This window comes from Dryobates pubescens, chromosome 18 (genome assembly GCF_014839835.1).
Source record: "Dryobates pubescens isolate bDryPub1 chromosome 18, bDryPub1.pri, whole genome shotgun sequence".
In the NCBI taxonomy this organism is placed as follows: domain Eukaryota; kingdom Metazoa; phylum Chordata; class Aves; order Piciformes; family Picidae; genus Dryobates; species Dryobates pubescens.
In genome coordinates this window covers 14,847,729-14,871,584 of record NC_071629.1, presented here as the reverse complement: position 1 = coordinate 14,871,584, position 23,856 = coordinate 14,847,729, and the positions used below count along the sequence as shown (strand labels likewise).

Here is a 23,856-nt window from a genome sequence, read left to right as displayed (position 1 = left end):
GCCATAGAATTGTAGAATGATTAAGGTTGGAAAAGTCCTCTGAGATCCCCATGTCCAACCTTCTACCCAACACCTCCATGACCACTGGACCATGTCCAAAAGTGACACATCTACTCATTCTTTGAACATCTCCTGGCATGGTGACTCCACCACTTCCCTGGGCAGTCTGTTCCAATGCCTGACCACTCTTGCAGTGGAGAAATTCTTCCTAGTATCTGATGTAAACCCCCCATCACTTAGTGATGTTGCAGGGAGGGATGGCTTTACCAAACTCATCTCCTCTGGTGACAGCTGTTCTTCCTTCTGTCCCCAGCCCCAGAGCTGCTCTGGGACCAGGTGTGTTAGAGGGTTTTTTTGTGTGGAGGGAAGCTGTGGGACCCACAAAGCTTGTGCCAGGCAGCTGATGGAGAAGGGGAGTCAACAGCCCAGTAATTCCCCCCTCCAAGGATAGGGTGGTGCCAGCATGAGTAAATCCCAAAATGCTTGTTCACTGGAAGAAGAGACCAAGTCCCACCTGGCTCCAGCCTCTCTTGAGGGAATTGGAGAGTGCAAAGATCTCCCAAGAGCAATGAAATTTCCCCAAGCCCTGCATTCAGAGAACCACAGAATGGTGGGAGTTGGAAGGCACCTCTGAAGATTGAGTCCAACCCCCCTGCCAGAGCAGGATATCCCTCACTGATTCCCCCCCACCAATTGCAGCCCTGTGATGTCCCTAAAAATCAAAATTCTCCCAGGCTCAGGGACACCCCTGCAGCTCCACAGCTGGGGAGAGAGCCCAGCATATCAAACTGTGCCAAAAAGTCAAAGTGAGGCTTGGCCTGGAACAGATTGGGGTTGCATTTTCTCTGTCAGAAGCAGTGATCAGGGTGGTGAGGGATCCTCTCCCCTCTGCTGCTATCCCTATAGCAACCAGCAGCCTCTTCCCGTTGAACAAGTGACTCATCAAACACGATTACACTGGGATCAGGGAAGCTGGTTGTGACTTCTAGTTCTGCCAAGAGAGCTGACCTTTGGGGGAGAAAAAAGCATGAAAAAATAAGGGAAATAGATCAAAACTGAGTGGGGAGGTGCAGTACCATGTCTCACACCCTCCATCCATCCCACCACCCTCACCCTGCCTGGAGACTCCCATGTGGTAAAGGCAGGCAGAGCAGATGAACAGTCAAGTGTAAATCCCACAGGGCTCTCTACTAGTGGTGGGAGACAGGATGTGTGATGGGAACCTGACTATGAACCCAGAACTGCCAGGTCACCACTGACAATCCTTTGGGGAAGAAATTGTTCTTTGTGTCCAACTTGAATCTCCCCTGGTGCAACTTGAGGCCATTTCCTCTTGTCTTGTTGCTTATTCCTTGGTAGAAGTGACCAAGCCTTGTCTATCTCCAACCTCCTTTCAGCAAATTGTAGAGGGCCACAAGGTCTCCCCTCAGCCTCCTTTTCTCCAGGACGAACACCCCAAGTTCCCTCAGCCGCTTTTCATCAGACCTGTTCTCCAGACCCTTCACCAGCTTTGTTGCCTTTCTCTGGACACAGTCCAGAATCATAGAATCATAGAATCAGTAAGGTTGAAAAAGACCTCAAAGATCGTCAAGTCCAACCTGTCACCCAGGACCTCATGACTACTAAACCATGGCAGCAAGTGTCATATCCAGTCCCCTCTTGAACACCTCCAGGGATGGTGATTCCACCACCTCCCTGGGAAGCACATTCCAATGGCGACCGACTCTCTCTGTGAGGCTTAAACTTCCCCTGGTGAACTTTGAGACTGTCTTCTTGTTCTGGTGCTGATTTGAGGGGCCCAAAACTGACCCCAGTATTTGAGGTGTGGCCTCACCAGTGCCCAGTTCAGGGGGACAATCCCTGCCCTGGTCCTGCTGGCCACACTCTTGCTGATCCAGGCCAGGATGCTGTTGGCCTTCTTGGCCACCTGGGTACACACTGGCTCATCTTCAGCTGCTGCCAACCAGCACCACCAGGTTTCTTTTCTGCTAGGCAGTTCCCAGTCACTCTGTCCCAGGCCTGGAGCATTCACAGGGCTGTTGCGACCCAAGTGCAGTACCCAGCACTTGGTCTTGTTGAACCTCAGCTCAAGGTCCTTGGCCCATCTGTACTGAGGAAGTGCCCTGGGCAGTGGTACTGAAGGGGAAAACACAATGCCCAGAGGGAAAAAGTACCTCCACAGACCCCTAGGTCTGAGAGTGTGCGGCTTAGGCTGAAGGCTGGGGAGAAATCCGGGATGCCAGCAAGCTCGGTGCCCATGGTGGCCGTGGCCTGCAGCAATGATGCTTGCAAATGCCACCCTGCTCTTGGGGAAAGTCAGGGAGCCTTCACCACTCCTGCTGAAATATTCTGAAGCAGAAATAGCATCTCCTGCATAATTGATGAGGAGAGGACCTCATGTCTGTGCCCTGAGCTGGGAGAGCAACAGAGAGCTCATGTTTGTGCCCTGAGCTGGGAGAGCAACAGAGCCTGTTTGCTGTGGGTGGCTGAAATCTGCCTTTGCTGTGTTGTCTCTGCTATGAAGAATATTGGGTCCGCTGGGCATTTTAAGCTTCTCCTTGGTCCTATCCTCCTGGGCTGAGCAGGGCTCAAGCTCAGGCAGCGGGATCTTCTGCTGTCATCTCCTGGCACTTGTCTTTCCACCATTGCATCTCATCCCCAGGGAATGTGTCCAAGCTCAGCAGATGCTAAGAGGGGAGCCCGGCACTGTGACTCCACATAGGATCCTGGAGTTTGGGCTTTAAATGTCAGAAGCCAAATGTGAAATCAGCAACTGGAGGGGACTGGCTGTGCCTGAGCGAGGTGGTGTCAGAGCTGCCTTTTGCTCAACTTCAAAGCTGAGAACTTGTTCCCCAGGTTTGATGAAACCAAACATTCTTCCTGCCCAGCAGGAAAGGAACTGGGAAGGCTGGAGGCCCTTTGAGTGCTTCCACAGGGGGCTTTTTCCTGCTGGGTGGGCTGCCTAACACCCTACCTTGTGCCAGCACATCAGCAGGGATCAGCACAGGGTTTGGGGCTTGGGATGGAGCAACAAATCCATCCCCATCAGCACACAGTAGACGCAGGTTTCTTTCAGTGCCAATGTCTCACAGGGCAGCTGGTAGCTTTTCTGCCTGGACTTGGGACCTTGCTGGTCCTCAGACCTACATCTGCTGGGGCTCAGCAGTTATGGTGGTCCTAGAAGTGTTATGGTGATCCCAGCAGTGTTACGGTGATCCCACGGCAGGTGCCACCATCAAGTTCCTCTGGAGCTCCAAGCCTGGTTTTAGGACACTGGTGGCAGTGAGTGGCCAGGAAACCCACAGGAAGGGAAGGCTGCTTGAAGACCTTCAATGGGCTTTTTAAAGAATCTTTCTTATTGTGCCCCTTCCAAAAGCACAGAAAACCTTCCTTACCTCTGTGCCACATTGCATAAATTAAATCATCAGAATCATAGAATCATGTTGGTAGGAAGAAGCCTTTGAGATCATCAAGTCCAACCATTAACCCAGCCCTGCCAGGTCACCACTAAACCATGTCCCTCAGCACCACATCTACACAGCTTTGAAACCCCTCCAGCGATGGGGACTCCACAGTTGCCCTGGGCAACCTGGACCAGGGCTTGACAACCTTTTGGGGGAAGAATTTATTCCTTGTGTCCAACCTAAACCTCCTCTGGCACAACTTGAGGCCATTTCACAGAATCAAATTATTGTTAATTATTCATTATCACAATCATTTGCTCTAATATTTTGCTTCCCATCCTGCACTCTCCCAGTGTTCCCCATGGCTTGATAAACAGTGGTGTGGAGGAAACACAGTCACTGCTGCTGAAGTATCCAAAGCGCCACAGACAGCCTAAGAGAAGGAGAAAAACATGATGCAGAAGCTCTTTATTTGAGAACAAACCACCTTTTCCCAGAAGCTCTGCTTGCTAGAGCTGAGCTGACATATGGTGACACAATGTGTACCAGCAAAGGTGCTCCAAAACGTGTTCCTCTGGCTCAGGCAAGTGGTGGAGCTTAAGCACTTGGAACAAAATCATTCTGGGTGGGAATGACAGCACTGAAGGAAGGAGGAAAAATTCCTCCCTGTGGTTTAGTCTGAGTGTTTGGTGAGAATTGGGAGGAGAAGACAAAGCAAGCCTTCAAATCGCAGTGCTGCTCCTTCCCTCCTGGCACAGCTTGGCATTGGCATGCTCACAGAACCACAGAATGGTTTGGGTTGGAAGGGATTTTAAAAGTCCGAACCCCCTGCCATAGGAAGGGGCACCTTCCACTAGGTCACGTTGCTCAAAGCTCCATCCAGCCTGGCCTTGGATGCTTTCAGGGATGGAGCATCCATAGCCTTCCTGGGCACCCTGGGGAGGTGTCTGTCTCAATGCATGTTCTGTTTGGGTTTTGTCCTCCTGCAAGTTCCAGTGGGATGCAGGGATGCAGACTGCTCTCAAGCAGGGGTGGCTGAGCCTGCCTCCAGGGTATAGCTTAGCTTGGGTTTGATGTGAACCCAAACAGCCTCAGTGTACTTTTGCATTGAGGGGCCCAAAACTGAACTAGTATTTATGGTGTGGCCTCACCAGTGCTGAGTACAGGGGGATGATGCCCACCCTGGTCCTGCTGGCCACACTCTTGCTGATCCAGGCCAGGATGCAGTTGGCCTTCTCGGACACCTGAGCACACAGTGACTTATCTTCAGTCAGCTGTGGACCAGCACCCTCAGGTCCTTTCCCATCAAACAGCTTTCCACTGTATCTCTATAGTCCTCACACTGGGCAACCCAGAGATGTCTCATTGTGGTGCAGGACGGTCTCACACATCTCCACAGCGTGAGGCAGGCTGGGACCTGTGTACTTCAGTGCTGGAAGAGCCAACCATCCATCTATAGCTCTCTGAGAGGCACAAGTAAGGTTGAATGGTGCTGCTGCAGCAGGGTGTTTGAGGTCACTTCTGCAACCTTGGCCCTCAAATGCACCCATTTCAGCCACTCCTGAGAGATGCTTTTCAGCCAAAGCTTCTTCTCAGCAAAGCCAGATGATTCTAGAAGCCAGACTCCTACCTGCTTGCCACCACCTCCTCTTCCTTTGAGTTTACATCGCCACCTCAACCCATCACGGACCCCTGGTCATTCTTCCTGTCAGGCTGGGGAGGCTGGAGAGCAGCATCCAAAGCAGCACCTGGAAAAGTCCCCAGTCTCTGAAGTCAGCAGCAGCAGCGGTGAGAAAGTGGCCTCATTTCCACCTCGTATTCAGAGAGATTATGCAAAGCTCTTGAATGTAGGACTTGCCGTGCTCTCCAGCGGCGCGCAGCCCCCGACGGCCCCGTTTCGGGGCGGCTGACGGGCGCAAGGCGCTTGTTTGCTACCCTGATTAGTCAGCACTGCTAATTATAGCCACACTGTTCCTTCTTGGAGCTCCTCAAGCACCGTTGGAGTAATAGGGAACAACAGAGGTGCTGCAATAAGGCTGCACCCACTCTCTGCAGAGAAGATGCCAGGGTAAATCTGGGGATGGATTTTCTTGGGATGTCTCAAGGCAGTGAGCTTGGTTTGCCACCTCAAGTTTTGCCACCTTGGCCATGGGATGCTCTGGCAGGGTGGGAAAAGGGAAGTGTCTCTGATGCCTCCACCCCCAGGGTGTTACCAGCTGTTGGTAATGGCATGGGGCTCACCACAAAGCCCAGGGGAGCTAAACCCACCTGCCTCTGGCTCAGTGGCCTGTGGGTTTCAGGGAATTTCAGCTGCTGTTTGTGAAGCCAACAAAGAGTGGTGGAAATGGGATGGAGTCCATCCACTTTTGGAGGTATTGGCATCATACTTCACAGAATCCCAGGCATGGTAGGGGTTGGAAAGGACCTCTGCAGATCATCCAGTCCAACCCCCCTGCTAAAGCAGTCACCCACAACAGCTTGCCCAGGATCACAATGTCCAGGTGGGCTTGAAATCTCTCCAAAGAAAGAGACTCCACAACCTCTCTGGGCAGCCTGCTTCAGGGCTCTGGCACCCTCACAACAAAGAAGTTTCTCTTCCTGTTCAGATGAAATCCCCTGGGTTCCAGTTTGTGCCCATTGTCTCTTGTCCTGTCACTGGGCACCACTGAAAAGAGCCCATTGTGATGAGTGTATGAAAGGAGACACTTCTTGAGAACTTGCTGTGGGACATGGGGAAAGCATTCCAAGATTGTGCAAAACTTCTGTTGAGATGTTGAGGGGAGGAACTGAAGGTGGGTAAGGGAGGCAGCACTGTGGTTTGGGACTAATAAGGTCACCGGGGATCAGTCAAGAATCCTGAGTGTTTAAGGGTGTCTCAGCAAGTAAGACTGCAGGAGGATGCTGGAAGGAGCAGGAGGTCCAAACCACTGATGAAACCACAAAGTCTGGAGTCATCTGTGACCCATTGAAGTTTGCATGTTTGTGCTGTGGATGAGAGGATCCAAGGGCCAGACTGGGGCAACTGGGTGTGAGGGCACTTAGTGGAGGGATGCAGTGTGTCTGCACATGCCCACCCCTGCTCAGTCTTGCTGCTGGATGGACTTGAGGTCCCAAGAGCTGCAGCAGCCTTTCTTCTGCCATGTAAGGGATTCAGTGGGGCAGATCCCATGAAGATAGAAGGGTTGTCCCAGATCAGGCCTGCTGGGTTGAGGCTGAGACCTCGCTCACTCATCTCAGCCTGGGGAGCCCTGGATGGGCTGCATCCCTGCAGAGCACCTCATAGGGCCATCACATCTCTGGGGCTCTTAACACAAGAAGGACATGGACCTGATGGAGTGGGTCCAGAGGAGGGCCATGAAGATAATCAGAGGGCTGGGGCACCTCTCCTATGAAGACAGGCTGTGAGGTGGGTCTGTTCAGCCTGGAGAAGAGAAGGCTCTGAGGAGAGCCTTCCAGTGGCCTTCCAGTTCCTGAAGGGGGGCTGCAAGAAAGCTGGGGAGGTACTGTCTAGAAGGGCTTTCAGTGATAGGATGAGCACCAATGGTTTGAAACTAGAGCAGGGTAGATTTGGGTTGGACATTAGGAAGTTCTTCACTGTGAGGGTATTGGAACAGTGGAACAGTTTGTCCAGGGAGGTGGTATGAGGCCCCATCCCTGGAGATTTTCAAAGCCAGGCTTGATGGGGCTCTGAGCAACCTGATCCAGTTGGGGATGTCCCTGCTGACTGCAGGGGGGTTGGACTAGATGACCTTTTAAAGGTTTCTTTCAACCCAATGCATTCTATGATTCTTTTATCTCCTCTGCCACATCAGCTCAGCCCAGCGCATCATCTCCCTCACCCAGCTCACGGCAGAGTCAACCAGCAATGGGAGTCAATCAGAGCTGCTCGCCCGCCTCCCTTTCCCAGGCAGTGCGTAATTCCCGGGAGCGGGAGCGCATTCATTCAGCTTTTGTGGCTCAGCTTCCTCCGCCCCTCGCGCACTGCTCATGTCACTCAGCACGGCACCACGGCGCCCGGTCACGCGGCCCCAGGTAGATGACGACTCGGGTCCCCTGGGATGGGGCTTGGCCTGATTACCAACCCAGATGCTCCAAACTGGGGCGATGGGGTTCAGCCAAAACCGCTGAGAGTCACCTAGATATCTTTGAGCATCAGGAGCTGGAGATGCTTGCCAGCGTGGAGCTCACTGCGCTGTGTAGCTGCAGCCTGGCAAGGGAGAGGGGGGATGAAAGAGTAAAACTGGAGTGTTATGAAACCATCGGGAAAAGGGGGGGAAGGTGTCACTGGAATATTGCAGATCCAGGAGCTGAGCATCCCTGCTTTGAAGATGCTGCTCCTGAACTGAATGACAGAGATGGGAAAAAATCATTGTGGCTTTGATCAACTCCTTTTCCAGGGTGCTCCTTAACCAAAGAGCCTGGATGGAAGGCTGAGTCTGGGTGTTGTGGTGTGGGGAAGGGGACAGACTTGGGCCCCTATGAAGGAAGATGGGTAGCCCTCCCAAATCCTCCCCACCCCAGCTTTTACACTAGCTGTAGGAAATCCCCAAATGTTGGTCACCCCCATACCAGTTTTTATGCTGGCTAGAGGGAAGCCCGTGTGGGGCAAAGGTTCTGGGTTGTGATATCTCCCCCATGGGGATATACATATGCCCCAACTTGGCTGGACAAGACCCTCTGAGCCCCACTGACTGCTATCTCCTGGGGGTGCAGCGAGACCTGCATTTCTGTCCCTGGGCATTGTCCTTGAGGAATGGGAACAACCAAGCCATGCCATGCCAGATCACCCCCCACACACACACACACCTCCCTTCAGATCCCTGCGTCTCTTGGTGCAAGAGGTAAAAATAAACCTTGCCCGGCCTCCTTGGCGAGCTGGCGGGGCCTGGCCGGCACCCAAACTGCATCTGCAGATCAGGTACGGAGGGGCCCGACCTTGGGGAGGTGCATCAGGAGAGAGCCCATGAATGAACGGCGGGGCGGGTGCAGGTGCGAGCGTGGGGTGAGCACGGGCACGAGCACGGGCACGCGCAGCCCCCGGTGCCCACGGGCGTGGATGGGGATGTGGAGCAGGGAGCTGGAGCCTCGTTGTTATTCTGATCACAGCAGCTCTGATTCACAGGCTTGGATCATGAATATAAGTGAAGACTTTGACGTCAGAGTTGAGATTTATCAGCAGATCCAATGGGGCAGGAATATTAAGTGCCAGGAGATGCCAGCTAGCTGCCAACCGTATTAGCGATGCTTGCCGAGGAATGAGGCTTCACACCAAGGACTGGGAGGACTGGGAAGGATAAAAAAAACCACCAAACAACCAAACACCAACCAAAAAAAACAACGAAAAAAAAACAAGACCAAAAGGAAAGGAAGCAAGCTGATCCTCGAGCATTAAAGCCAGGTAAAACAACAACCCTTGGTGGTGGTGTGCAGGGGGGAAGCAGCAATGCAGGGGTAGGGGCCCCCCCTCCAACCCCAACCTCCCCGACCTTCACACCTCCTCTGCCCAGCCTGAGGTAGGGGTGAGAAGGGTTTACTCTGTAATGGGGAGTGGGGGCGATCCAGCATCTTAGCAGCTGTTGGCAGCTGGCTGGGAGCATCTTGCACCAATCTTTTGAGAAGGATGGGAATGGGGGTGGGGGGGGAGGAAGGAGAAAGTTAACGCTGGCTTGTCCCTCACCACTGCCTTCTCCTTTCACCGGCAGCTCTGCATCCATGCGAGGGCTGGACTATTAATAGTATTTATTTTTACTCGCTGCACGCAAAAAAGAAAGGGCTGCGGGAGGGGGGAGGATGGGGGGAGGAGGGAGAGGAAACGTTTTATGCTATAAATAGGAATAAAAAGGGGAAAAAGGTAGCGGTGCCCCGAGGAAGGGAGGGAAGAGGAGGACGGGGCAGGGGTGCGCAGCGTCTGCGGAAGCGGGAGTGCATGGAGGGGGCTGCTGGCAGAGGGGGGCTGAGCTGCGCTCGGCCTCAGCCCGGCGGGAGCTAGCTGCCAGGGGTGCGTGTGGGGTGGAGGGGAGGTAACGGGGGGTGCCGAGGTTGGAGGGGTTGGGTTACTTCCCCGGGAAGCTGAACTCGGGTTACGGGGTGGAGAAGCAGATGGGGATGAGTCGTGCGGAGGGAGAGGGTGGCCCGGTGAGGGGCTGGGTGTCTTGGGGGTCGGGGTGGAGGTCTCCGGAACCCAGTGCGGGGCTTAGGGGGGGGCGGGAGGGAGCCCTCCCGGGGGGGAGCCCTCCCAGTTTGGGGTGGGGGTTCCCGGTCTCGGTGCCGAGGTTCGATGCAGAGCATCCCGGGCTCGGTGCGGGGGTCGCTGCGGAGCTCCCCAATTTCGGTGCGGGGCTCGGTGCGGGGGTCCCGAGCCTCGGTGAAGGGGTCTCCGGGCTCGGTGCGGGGCTTGCCTCTCCTGACCGCATCGCTCTCCGTCTCTCCCCAGCGATGCTGCACGGCCCCGCCGCCATGGGGGAGCCGTGGCAGCCGCAGCCGCAGCAGCAGCAGCGGCTCCCGGGGCTCGGCAACGCCTCGGAACCCAGCGCTTGGCCCTCAGCGGCGGGAGGGCCGGGAACGGCGGCTCCGGGAAGCGACGGCGGGGCCGGGCCCGGACCCGGGAGCGAAGCAGGAGCTGGGGGAGCTGTCAGCCCCTGGGACATCGCTCTGTGCGCTACGGGGACGGCGGTGGCCGGGGAGAATGCTTTGGTGCTGGCCGTGCTTTTCTACACGCCGAGCCTGCGGGCTCCCATGTTCCTGCTGATCGGCAGCCTAGCCCTGGCCGATTTACTGGCCGGACTGGGGTTAGTGGCCAACTTCGCCGTGCGGTACCTGCTGCGACCTCCCAGCGAGGCGGCGGAGCTGGGGGCTGCGGGGCTGCTGCTGGCCGCCTTCTCCGCCTCGGTCTGCAGCTTGCTGGCCATCACGGTGGATCGCTACCTGTCCTTGTACAACGCGCTGACCTACCACAGCGAGCGCACGCTGGGCTTCACCTGCGCCATGGTGCTGCTGATGTGGCTGCTGTGCCTGGGAGTGGGGCTCCTGCCCCTCCTGGGCTGGAACTGCCTGAGGGACCAGAGCTCCTGCAGCATCCTGCGGCCCGTCACCAAGGACAACGCGGCGGTGCTGGCCGTCACCTTCCTTCTCCTCTTCGCCCTCATGATGCAGCTTTACCTGCAGATCTGCAAGATCGCCTTCCGGCATGCCCAGCAGATTGCCGTGCAGCACCAGTTCATTGCCACGGCACAGGCCACCTCCACCCGCAAAGGGCTCTCCACCCTCTCGCTCATTCTGGGCACCTTCGCCCTGTGCTGGATCCCCTTTGCCATCTACTCCTTGGTGGCCGATTCCAGCTACCCCGTGGTCTACACCTACTCCTTGGCGCTGCCTGCTACCTGCAACTCCCTCATCAACCCCATCATCTACGCCTTCAGAAACCCAGACATCCAGAAGTCTCTCTGGCTGGCCTGCTGTGGTTGCATCCCTTCCACGTTCTCCTCCAGACCAAGGACATCCAGCGATGTGTGAGGACTAAGCACGGAGCGAGACACGCTCCCTTGCTCTTCTCCTCCTCCTCCTTCTCCTCCTCCTTTTCCCTTCTGTCGTTATTGTTTCCTACCGGGAGGAGCCCCCCCAGCCAGCCCATCTTGTTCCATGAAAAGATGGTGAAAAAGAGGGAAAAAAAAAAAGGAAAAAAAAGAAGGGGGAAAGAAAGAGAGAGGGTAGAATGAAAATGGTTTCCTTTAGAAATGTTATTTTCTTACACATTTTATTTTTTATTTAAAAACACAAAACACCAAAAAAAAAAGGGGGGGGGGGGGGAGAAAACAAAAGAGAAAAAAAAAAAGGGATCTTCATATGACAGCGTTTGTGTCCTCTTGGGGTAAGGAGTCAGGGGAGCAGTGGGCTTGCCAGCCCATGCTGGCTGGCTTTCACCCCCACCCCCTGCTCTGGGGCCACATCCCATGAGTGGCAGCCAGGGGGAAGGACACAGGAGTGGGGTGTGGGTAGGGGTGAGTGTTGGATCCCCTTTAGCGGGGCTGGTCCCCATGTGTGGGGTTGCTGTGCCCACTCCCCTGACATCAGGCCTTGTGATGCTATGCAATAATCAGAGCAAGGGGGGTGGGGTGGGGGGGTGGGCACTGCAGGGATGGGGGTGTCCTGGAGGAGTGCAGGGTGTTGGGGGGTGGGGCTAGAAGGGACCTGGGCAGGGTGGGGACAGGATGCCTCTCTGTTTCTATGTTGTTTGCAAAGCACTTTGAGAACCTGGCACTTTAGGGTGTGGATGTTGTTTTGAGCTGTAGTAGGGATGGGGGTACCCAGGGAATCTACCCTCCTCCCTCACCCCCCCCTCAAAAAAATAAATATGGGGGCTCACAGTGTGCAGGTGGTGAGTCCAGCTGGGGTGTCCTGCACCCCAAGGCTCTGGGAGGCTGAGGAAGGGCTCTCCTGCCCAGTTTGGGACCATGGGGTGATGAACTCCCCTGGTTGCACTCACTGCCACACTGATCGTTTACATGGGGTGGGATTTTCATCCAAAGATGGGACTGGGCTTGCTGGGGTCCCTAGAAGGAAGCCTCTGTAGTCACACGTTATTCTGGATGCTACCTGTTTAATTTGCTTCGTTAGAGAAGCTCTGATACCTTCACATTCCTGTCTTATGTGCTTTGTGGTGTTAGTGAGGCCATTATGAAGTGTCCTTTATCTTGTGCTTTATTTTGCCTGAGAAGTGGAATAGTGCATTTGCTTACAAAGCAAGCAAGAAACCAAGCAACCTTCAGCAAGATGGCAGGGCTTCGGGTGAAACATCTTGGGTGGGTCAAGGAAGAGGTGATGGATGCTGCTCTGGAGCCCAGCATGGGAACAGGGGCTGCAGCAGGACGCCCCTCACCAGCTGAGTATGGTGTCCCAAATGTGTTACTTCCCTTTGGAGAAAAATGATGGGATCTCCAGGTCCTGGGGGTGTTGGTTGATAGGTTGCTGAAGATGAGAATGTGTGCTCAGGTGACCAAGAAAACAAACAGCATCCTGTCCTGGATCAGCAATAGTGTGGCCATCAGGACCAGGGCAGGGATCATACCCTTGTACTCGGCACTGGTGAGGCCACATGTTGAATCCTGGGGTCAGTTTTGGGGCTCTCACTCCAAGAACATAGAGGTGATGGACTAGGTCCAGAGAACAGCAACAAAGCTTCTGAAAGGTGAAGCTTCTGAAGCTTCTGAAGCTGGAGAACAGGTGTGGTGAGGAGCAGCTGAGCAAACAGGGGTTGTTCAGCCTGGAGGAAAGGAGGCTGAGAGGAGACCTTGTGGCACCACCACACTAGTCTGCATTCTCTGGAGTTTTATGGAAGACAGAAATGTCCTTGCTTTGTGAGGCTGGGGTGGATTTGAAGCCACTTGATGGCTGGAGACAGACATGACTGTATTTTCTCTCTGTATCTGTGCAATGAATTTCTTGTTCCTCAGAGTTAAGTGCACATGAGAAAGCTATGAATGTCCATAGTGTGCCTGGGGCTTGGGCTTAGTGTCTGCCTTTGAAAAGTGGCCAGTCTCTCATTTGTCCTTTCCTTTCTCTTCTGAGTGCCAATGGGACAATGCTGACTCAGTGTAGGGTTAAAAGTAGATAGATAGATAGATAAGTAATATAGACATAAACACTTCTCTCTACTCATTTGAATTCTTCTGGTTCCTGCAAGCACACCCAGGTTCCTGCAGTTCCTCAGTGTGAAAACCCAAGACAGAGACAGTTTAAAGCATTTTGGAAAGATTGTGAACATCTTGAAATGTTTTTGCACAACTCTACCTAGAAGACAGGATTTGTTTCTCTGGGCAGCTCCTTGTGTACCTTTAGATGAAATCCCAGAATGCCAGACTGGTGGGGTTTGGAAGGGACCATTGGGAATCATCTAGTCCAACCTGCCTGCTAAAGTAGGTTGCACAGGATCACAATGTCCAGGTGGGTTTGGAATCTCTCCAGCACCCTCACACCAAATCAGTTTCTCCTCCTGTTCAGATGGAACCTCCTGGGTTCCAGTTTGTGCCCATTGCACTGGGCACTGCTGAAAAGTGTCTGGCCCCATCCTATTGCCCCCACCCTTCAGCTCTTATTGAGTATTGATCAGAACCCCTCTCAGGCTGCTCTTCTCCATGTCTCTCAGCCTTCCCTCCTCACAGAGGTGCTCCAATTGACTCTCTTCAGTAGTTCCCTGCCTGTCTTGTACTGTGGTGCCCAGAACTGGACCCGGTACTGCAGCTCTGGCCTCCCTAGGACAGAGTAGAGGGAAAAGAGAACCTCCCCCTCAGCCTGCTGGCCACACTCTTATTAATGCACCCAGATGTAGTGTTAGCTCTAACGAAACCCCGACCTGGAAAGAGCTGCATTTTCTTGACTTTCCAGTCAATTCCCTGTTGCTGAAGGGTTTGAACTTAACAATGTTCTTTGTAGAGTTTAATTGTATACTTGAAACTTGTCTCAGTTCAAGAAGCCCATTGACAAGGGCATAAAAGCATCAATGGAAAATAATTTTCCCTTGAGGTTCTCCACAGCAGTAGGGGAAAGTTTTGGGATATGAGGAGCTAAAGCTGAGGATTCAGCCTCTAACAGACAGCTGAGTTAGAGCAGAGGTGGAAATGTCCTCCCAGAGATGTCCTTTCTCACCCAAACTCATTTACACCTTTATTGCAGAAGACAAACAGTGATGCCTAAGGGAGACCTTCTTGTGGCCAACCAGAAAGCCAGGGACAGACTTTTGAGCAGGGTCTGTTGTGACAGGACAAGGGATGATGGTATGAACTAGAAGAGGGAAATTTAGACTCAAGATAAGGAAGAAATTTTTCACACTGAGGGTGTTGAGACCCTGTCCCAGGTTGCCCAGGGGGGTGGTAGATACCCCATCCCTGAAACCATTCCAGGTCAGGTTGTGGCTCTGAGCAACTTGCTCTAGCTGCAGATATCCCTGCTGACTGCAGGGAGGTTTTAAAGGTCCCTTCCCACCCAAACTATTTTATGAGCCTATAGGTCTACCAAGTTAGTAGTGGTGTGTGCAGGCTAGAAATGTCCTGGTGTCCTCCAGTGCTGGGACATGTTTAGTACAGGACACAGGGCCTGACTTTGGATGAGGTTGTGTTGCCATAAACATGAAGCCACTCATTCGAATGTAATGGTGTCACAAGAGGCTGGGGCACCAATGATAAGAGGAGCACTGGAAAACAGAAAAGGTTTTCCAGCACAGCAAATCCTCTGTGGATTCAAAACTTCTGCAAACATGATGAAAAGAGTGAGGCAGCCCCTGTCCAGCTGTTGGGCATTATGAGAAGGACAAAACACAAGCAGGGTATGGTCCACCATTCTCAATTTTGTGGTGTTGAATGTACTGGAAAGCCTTCTCCACCTGGGATTTCTATGTCAGAAGTCATTAGGAAAGTTGAAGTCTATAAAAGCCATTAATTTAATTATTGTGCTTTTCACATGAGATACAACAGGACAGTGGCAGTTCTGCAGAGCACAAGATCTTTAGCTGGTGGAAATGTGCAGACATCCTTTGATTCCCACAGTTTTCTCTAAGTGGAAGCTTGAACCTGCTTGGAAAGGGCTGGTTGATGTTTAGTTGAGAAGACCTCCGTGTCCTCACCTTGGCCAGCAGCCCAGATCTTGCCGTTGTACCTTCAAAAGCAGGGTTTTGCAAATAGCTTTTGATAAAAGGTGAAGGGCCAGAGTGTGGCCATGCTTAAACCCATGTCACTTCTGAACCCTACAGAAGCTTTGTGGAGATGTGCCAGGGGTGGATGTGAGCTTGTACAGTTACAACAAGCCCTTGTCCCTGTCCCAGCATGTTTCACCTGAGAAATTAAAAAGCAAGAGGCTAATAACATACATAGACTCGACCAACAAAGCTGCTTAGGGTTTTTTTTTCCTTTCTATTTTGTTCAGTCTGGGACTTTGAGCAGTAAAAATGTATCTTTGAAGCCAACTTCACTGTAGTAACCAGCAGGGAATATCTCAAGGATATCTCAGGCCTGATGTGGCAGCCACAATTGGTTCATCTCCAACACAGGGTTTTAACTGAACTTTGAATAAAACCTCAAGAAACCATTACTGTTCTCAGTAGGTGATGACGTACCTCTTTCTTGTAGAAGCATCAAATTTGGGGTGGGGAGGGCTTTAAAGAGCCATTGATCTTGGTAATCATTTGTACTGATGTGCATTGACCAGCATTGACAGCTCACCTAATTGTTAACCATTAATTAAGGGTCAGCTTTTAATTGTCAGGAATTGCTCTTCGACGCGCATGGTATTTCCTTGGAACTCTTCTCATCCATGCTCAACCTTTCCTCTTGGTGAGGTGGTCATGTTGACAGCTTCACTTCTACCATTCACTTGTACCATAAGAAATGTGGACATGGCACTCCAGGACATGGTTTAATGTCCATGGTGGTGTTAGTTTGATGGTTGGACTCCATGATCTCAGAGGTCTCTTCCACCTAAAACGATTCTATGATTTGTACCTTTTCTGTTAATGATGCTGTTGCCAACTGCAAACTCCCCTGAGAGCCACCATTCCCACTGTCCTTGCCACCTGGGAATGGAGCTTTCCCACTGGAAAACTCTGCAATACAAAGCATTACAGAGGCAAAATGGATTTTCAGTTCAGAAACCCCAGAGCAGAATGGGTGATCCAAAGCTCTTTTGTCTCTGACTTTGTGGGATGTGAATAAATTGTCTCCAGCTCCAAGGGTAACAGTTGCCTTCACAAATGCTGCTGGATGTCAAATGTAATTTGGTCTGAATCAAGGCTATTCCTTCATGACCGGAGGATGCTGCAGCAGGCAGGAGGCTGATTTCTGACAGCACATTGTATCAAGAGCCACCAAGCACAAGCACAGGCTGATGACCTTAGTGCTTTATCAGGGGCTGTAGTGATAGGAAGAGGGGTGATGGCTTTAAACTGAAACAGTGGAGATTTAGATTAGATATTCAGAAGAGATTTTTACCCATGAAAGTGGTGAGGCACTGGAACAGGTTGCCCAGGGAAGTTGTGGATGCTCCATCCCTAGAAATGTTCAAAGCCAGGTTAGACAGGGCTTTGAGCAATCTGGTCTAGTATGAGGGTTGGCAGGGGGTTGGAACTAGGTGATGTTTAAGCTCCTTTCCAAACCAACCCATTCTATGGTCTGGGAGTTGGAAAATACCTGGCTAGTGTCAGGAAAAGCTCTTTTCGAGCTGGGCAGTATCTGGCTAAGGATTAGACTTAGTGCTGACAACTGCTGGCAAAGCAGATGTCCTTTTGAGCCTGCTGCAGCCCAGCCTTTTGGCTCTGCCGTGCCTTTCATCCTACACCACATGGAGAGTGATGAGGACTAGTCTCCTTTAGGATGTTCATTTTGAGAAGGTCAGAATCAGGTCCCAGGCAGGATAAACAGCAAATCCTCTAGCTTGATGGGGGAGGGGTGAGTTTCTGGTGGCAAAGCTCAGCAAGAAACTCAACATGGGTGGCCAAGGGCCAGATCCTGCTCTGCGGTCACCAGCATGGCCTTGGAGTCACCTTTCTGAGGCTCTGAAACCCAGATCAGCCTGGCTAAGCTTCAGGTAGTGTCTATTGGCGTCACCTTCAGCAGCACAGATGGATAGAGTGGGAATTGATCATCCCCATTCCCAGGCTTGCCTCCTGCCCTGTCTGCTTCCCAGTGAGGCCATTTCACAGCAATTCAAGCAGCAACTTCTGTTGATGTGTTTTCATTTGCCTTTTTGATTTGACCAGGAGTGCTGATCTCAAAGACAAAAATGTAGTTATCATCCAGTTCTGGTTCAATCCAACCCCTTCAATGCACTTTACGAGTGAGTGGAAACAAATCGATGCTGTATTGCACTGTATCTCTATTGTGTATAATATTATACATTCATCTGTAAGAGTAATTTATTTTTATTACTGTAAATAAAACTGTTAAAGTGATTTGTCAAGAGGATATCCAAAAACAAGGGGAAGCGGGGGGGTGAAAATTAAAACCTTTGAAGATCTGGGCTCCTGTCCCAGGTATGTGCCATGCTGTGTGTGTCTTGTGTTTTTATTTCAGCTAAAGCAAGTCTAGGACAGGTTTCTGCTTTTCCTCAGCCAGGCTCTGTGTTTCTGTTTGGACTGGGATAAGCTAGTTGAGGATAAGAACTACTTGAGATGTTGATTGTACCGTTGGTGTTCTTGTGTTGGGCCCTCAACACAAGAATGACATGGACCTCATGGAGGGGCTCCAGATGATCAGAGGGCTGGAGTATCTCTCCTAAGGGGACAGGCTGAGGGAATTGGGGCTGTTCAGCCTGGAGAAGAGAAGGCTCTGGAGAGGCCTTAGAGCTACATTTCAGTACCTGAAAGGGATGTAGAGGAAGGCTGGGGAGGGACTGTTTAGGACGAGGGGCAATGGTTTGAAGCTAGACATAGGAGGAAGTTCTTCACAATGAGAGTGGTGAAATACTGAAACAGGCTGTCCAGAGTTGTGGTGGAAGCCCCATTCCTGGACACATTCAAGGTGAAACTTGATGGGGCCCTGAGCAACATGATCTAGTTGGAGGTGTCCCTGCTGACTACATGGGGGTTGGACAAAATTACTTTCAGGGGTCCATTCCATTCTGTGATTCTGTTGGGAAAAAGGAATGGCACCTGCTGCTTGGAGCTTCCACAGGCAAGGATGGAGACTTTGCTATCAGCAAGCCATCCTGATTGCCCAGGCAGTCAGGGATTAAATATCCATGGGAATTAATTAATCTTGGAGAGCTGCCTTCTCCAAATGAAGGCTTGCAGAGATATCAGAGCTTGCTGCTTCTGCCTCTGTGCCCTGGGCTCTTACTAGAGAAGAGAGCATCGCAGGGCTGATAACTCACAACAAAGGGACCCAGCGAGGTCAAGCTGACATAAAGCCAAAACCCAAATCTACTTTAACCTCTTAAAATCTTTATTAATTTTTTTCTTTTTCCCTCTCTCTTTTTTTTTTTTTTTTTTTTTTTTAATTAGCAACATGCATAAAGTGTCAGGAGTTTGGGGTTAAGATGACATCTTTTGAACAAATGTAGTTACAAGCGGCGCTTCAGGGTCGTTCCAGGTCTCCTCTCTACACTGTACAGGAGGAGGCTCCGAGCCAGCGTAGTCCCTACCTTTCTGTCACCGTGTCACGACAGGCAGAACCCACAACACTGGGGAGAAATACACTTGTTCACACGTAGCAACTGGGGATGGTAGGTAGATACAGGCAGCAACATCTATTCACCTATGGACTAAGTGCACACGGTTAGAAGACCCCATTAGACAGTGAAAAAAATCTCCTTCTTCTTGTAATGTCAGCTATATAACAATGGAAACCAAGTGATGGCCTGCTAGAGGTGACCCCCACACACCATGGGAGTGTCACACATCTCCCATCAGCTGCTTCCATCAATTGAAGATTACAGGTAATACTTCTACTGGTATTAAAAAAATGAGCCTTTTGTAGGAGCATCGTGGCAGACCCACCAATGCTGAACCTCCCAGGAAGCCAACAGCAGGGTGCCACCTCCCTGTCCCTTCCATGCCACCCTCGCAGAGCTGGAGCCAACCTTCGTAAAGACTGGCCCCAGCCCTGGCTCCATGCAGCACCAGCAACAATTAGCTAGTGCCAAAAGAGGAGAAAACGGTCTTCCAAATCCTTAGATCAAGCTGGATGTTCATGAATCCTCTGTTTTAGGTGGCCCCAATGCTCCTGGAGGTCTCCTTAGCTTGTAGGTGCTGGGTTTAGGTAGTACAGAAGGGGTTTTAAGGTATCTTAGGTGCTCCCAGCCCAGGCTGGGCTAGCCTTGCCCGCAGGCTGCTGGGTGCAGGGCATAGGATATGATCCTCACCTGCTTCAATGTCCCCCATAATAATGCTCCTGTGATGCTTGGCCTCACCCAGAAGTGCTTGAGGTCCTACTCATTCTGAAGGTGATCAAAACCTGGAAGTAAGATGGCTCCTGTCCTGCCACAGCAGTTGGAATTGCCCCAACAGCCCTGGGCTGGGGCAGGAGGATGAGGAAGGTTGTCCCACAGCAGCAGCAAGACAAATACCCTGAAGCAAACCCACCAGCAAGCACATGTTCTGCAACAATGCAATGATAAGGTTTGTCCTCTTCCTGCACACTCACCACATCCTCTTGGGGTCTGTCCCCATGGCAAGGGTGCAATGTTTGTGTGTACACCTTGGGGTGGCCAAGATTGGAGGAAAAGCTGCTTTGAGACCTACTTCCGAAGTTGCTTCCTTGCTGCCAGGCAAACAGCCCATGCACAAGGAAGGAGGAATCCCAGCAGATACCTCAGGATCTGGGCTCCAGGTCCCTCTCAGGGTCCAGGTTCCCACTCAGGTGAGGACAGGTTGAGCATCAGAAATGCTTGGAAATGGTCTCCTCATCCCCTGCTCAGTGAGCCCACCAGCCCCATGGAGCCCTGCACTCCTTGGCTATGCAATGGGGACCTTCAGTAAAGGCACTTGTGTCAGGAAGGAGCTGCCGTGCTGCTGTAGTCCTGCTGACAGCAACGCCAGACCCAAGCCCCACATGTGATATGCCACAGCCAGAAATGGAGGGGAGGGAAGTGCCAGCAATGCTTCACTGTCAACCCAAACCCATAAATGGAGGGGAGGAAAGTGCCAGCAATGCTTCACCATCAGCCCAAACTCATGTTTGGTTGATTGGGCAAATTGAGTGGCCCCAAAATAAGGAAGTCTCTTAAGATGGGAAGCCACCAGCCTTGAAATGCTCCTAAAAATGCATTTTGGAGAAAGAAGGTAACTTTTTGGTGGGGATTATCTCTCTTTTTCCTAATCTGCTCTGATCTGAAATGAAAGGCACCACGAAGAGAGGCTTCATTTGTGGAAAGGTGGCCAGAACTAAAGGTAGACCTGAAACATCTGAGAATAAAAATAGCTTTGGTGGAGGTTGTGGCAAGAGGGGGTGTCAATGCTCATAACTCTGATTTTTTGAGCCTTGGCAACGGGTTGGAACTAGATGATCTTTAAGGTCCCCTCCAACAACCCAAACTACTCTTTGATTCTGTGAAAGATGTGACTGTTGCCAGTGAAAAATCCACAGCTCCTCAATGAGCATCATAGTAATGTCTTCAAGCTCAGAGTCTGCCTTGTTACTAGTGCAAGATTTTTATGGCTGGTCTTTTCATGGCACTAAGTGACTTTCTACGAGGCCAGTGCTCCCAGCTGAAGCATCAGGCCTATGCAGGCACCAGTAACAGGGGAAGATCAATGGAATTTAAAACACTTGAGCCGGGGTGGGGCATTCAGGAACAAAAGCACTTCCTTCTGTAGAGTGAAACTCAGCTCCTTCCTGCTCTGCTCTTCGATGTTAGTTTCTTTGGGAAATGGTGATACTGATGTGGGTTTTTTGCCTTTGTTTGTTTGTTTGTTTGTTTAATGTGGCTAGCCAGGAAGCAACATTAGGTCTGACTTGTCCCCAGGGTCCAGGAGAAGATGAAGCAGACTCTCCTTCTACAAATCATGTGTAAGTTGTTTGTGTTTTACTGGGGTTTTTTGGAGAGTGGTGGTTCATTTTTTAGATTCCTCAACTGAACTGCCCCCAAAACAAAGAATAACTTTTAAATTGTTCTGCATAATGCACCAGCATAGTTCATACTGTGCAGTCTGTGGACCATAAATGGTCTGGGTGAGCAGGTTGCTAGAGCTGCTGCATTCTAATCATTGAAATACAGCAGTAACAGCTGCTCATTCTAGTTTTCTGCAGCTAATTCCCATCTTGCCCTCTCAGGAACCTTTTATCTTCATTATAGGCAAGGGTCAACACCAAAACCAGAGTAATGGTAGCAAAGTTGATGGAGAAGACAAGCAGGTTGCCCTGGCTTGTGAGTAGTGTTCTGGGCTTGTAACCTGCTGAGACAGGCCTAAAAATAGGTGTTGAAGTCTGAATGGGGGGGTGAGACAGACCTACAACCATGCCAGGTTTGAAGACATACACTATGGGCACCTCTACCATCCCCATGCTCAACATGGGATCACAGACAGTGCTCCTTCCTGGTGTTTACCTACCTGCTTCTTAAAGACCTTCCATGATAGAGCGTCTGTGACCTGCTTCAGGGTTTTTTGCATCCTCACCTTGAGAAAGATTTCCCTGAGATCCAATTCCACCCCTTTCTGCCCCAGCTCAATCTCATACCTTGCACTTTGGTCCCACACAGGGATGGAGAACAGCAGCAGGTTTTACCCACCTGAGGATGTTCCTGTACAGAGTGGTGGGAGCATAACCCACCTGAAACACCACATTATCTTCTATTTTGTTTCTTCTGTCCTCCTAATCACAGAATAATTTTGGTTGGAAAGGGTTTTGGAGATCATACAGTCAAACCACTAGCCCAACACTGCCAGGTCACCACTAAACCATGTGCTGCAGTACCACATCTGCACAGCCTTAAAACCCCTCAGGGATGGGTTTTGACCACTGCCCTGGGTAGCCTGGGCCAGGGTTTGACAACCCTTTCTAGGAAGAAATTGTTCCTCTTGGCCAACCTAAGCCTTCCTGGCATAACTTGAGGCTGTTTCTTCTTCTGCTGTCACTTAGCTATATAGCTAAGGGCTGTAAGTCCTGAAGGGCCAGCTGAGTCCCATTGCATTGCCACTGTGGGAGAGGTGTGCAGGGAAAGGTTCATTCATGCATGCCCTGAAACATGATGACCAAGAGCAGATTTAAGCCTGTTCCTAATGAGAGCAAAAGACTAGAGAGATCTCTGAGTGCTGCTCTGAAGGATGCACCTGTGGGAAGATAGCTATTAGAGGGGATGCCCATAGGACTGTGAAGCATCGGTGATCTACCATCATGTAGTGCTATGGAGACAGCAGCTGCCTCAGGGCACTGTACCAATATAAGACAGACATTAATACTGATAATGGCACATCAATGTTGCCTTCAGGGAATACCATGACCAAGCATGCTCCATCCAGGTCTCATCTGGGATTTCCTGCAGTGAAAACCTGTGGGTTCTGCTTCAGCCTAGTGACAACAACAGGATGGTGTCCTCCTCCCACCCTGCCTGTGGATATGGTACTGAAGGCTTTGGGGGCAAACCCCTCACTGAGGTTCTTGACTCTTTCCTTTCCCAGCAAAATGCAGGGCTTTGTTAAAGGAAGCTCAGCCAATCCCCACCTCCCTACTCCCCCTTGATTCTCCAAAAGATTTAAATACTTCAAAATCTAGGCCTGGGTCTAAGTACTGGAAGGAAGACACCTCCTGTGAGTTAGGAGAGTATCACAGGAATTGTGTGGGCACCTCCGAGTGCTGGCAGGTAGCTGCAACAATGCATCTGGGTGAGTGCACTATCAATGCATGGTCATCCCAGAGGAGCAGAGCTCTGCAGGGATGGGGAAGGGACCACCCCAAGGGCATGGCAACTCCTTCAGAGATAAAACTCATACTTTACTCAGGCACTTCTACATGGGGTTAGTGGAGGGGCAGAAGAACCCCCACTGCTGCCATCAGCAGGGGGGATATGGTTGTGGTGCTGGTAGTAGGGTCACCTAAGGGAAGGGAGAAGAGTTCTCAAGGTGCTGCTGCCCAGTTGAGGGTAAATTCAGGGATGAATGAGCAGTTGAGGCTTCTAAAGTGCAGTGCAGGTTATATGGTCTTTGCTGTAAAGTGTAAACTCCTCAGGACAGAGTCCTTGTCCTTACTTTTATGTTTTTCATCTGTAAAATGACATGCCAACAGGGAAAACCTTACCCCTAAATGACTACTATGGGAAAACAGGAATCACGGTGAAAGGAACGGCCTGTGCTGTCCTTGCCATCATTCCCCACCATTCTCCCATGATGGGGAATGCTTCCCATGGCCCTCTGTGGTCTACCCACAAAGAAATGGCATGGTGGCCCTGCTGGCCATGCATGCCCAAAAAAAGCACCTTCCAAAATACTGCTTCCAGTGGTACAACCTGCCTCCCTCCAAACAACACTTCCTTTTGGCAGTAGAGCTGAGGTGTTAACACAGGCTTTGCTCTCAGGAGAAGCTGCAAGGCTCTCCTGTTCAGGCTGCTGGGTGTCTTGGAAGAGAAAGACAGAGGGGACAATTGCTGGGAGGAAATTTGAAGGCTATCATGTGAATGGAGCTCACTGGAGAAGCTGTGTTTGACCTTACATTCTTCAACAGAATAAAACCTTCCTGAGATTAAAATATCCTACAGGAGCTTCTTCTACAGCTGTCATGTTTGCTCCTCCCTAGCTCTCTGTCCAGGATGAAAAGTTAGAAGATACCAAACATTTTCTTCTGTCAGGACACTGATCTTCTAAGAGTCACCTATGTCAAGAGCCAGCTCAAAAGCTCACTCAAAATCAGGGAGACACTGAGAGTGCAACTGCAACCTGAGCCAGAATGTGAACACTGCTAGACTTCCACCAACCTTCAAGGAACTCGAAGAAGACCAGACTTCACAAATGATGTAGCCCTCACAGGCAGTGACTGGG

The 23,856-nt window shown here is 51.2% G+C and overlaps 1 protein-coding gene across 2 annotated transcripts; it reads left to right on the top strand.

Annotated features, from left to right (window-relative positions):
- Positions 1-8,736: 8,736 nt before the first annotated feature.
- LOC104300135 (G-protein coupled receptor 12) lies at positions 8,737-11,198 on the top strand. Of its 2 annotated transcripts, none has more exons than XM_009900384.2 (2): positions 8,737-8,802; positions 9,838-11,198. In XM_009900384.2, the coding sequence occupies exon 2, from the start codon at positions 9,840-9,842 to the stop codon at positions 10,914-10,916; it is 1,077 nt and encodes a 358-aa protein (XP_009898686.2). In that variant the 5' UTR covers positions 8,737-8,802; positions 9,838-9,839; the 3' UTR covers positions 10,917-11,198. The 2 variants fall into 2 exon arrangements, with proteins under 2 accessions (XP_009898686.2, XP_054025547.1); XM_054169572.1 differs by lacking the exon at positions 8,737-8,802 and adding an exon at positions 9,217-9,402.
- Positions 11,199-23,856: the final 12,658 nt, after the last annotated feature.

Bases quoted from the DNA above. Each gene is read 5' to 3' on its own strand.
- LOC104300135 (XM_009900384.2), top strand. From the start codon at position 9,840: ATGCTGCACGGCCCCGCCGCCATGGGGGAGCCGTGGCAGCCGCAGCCG.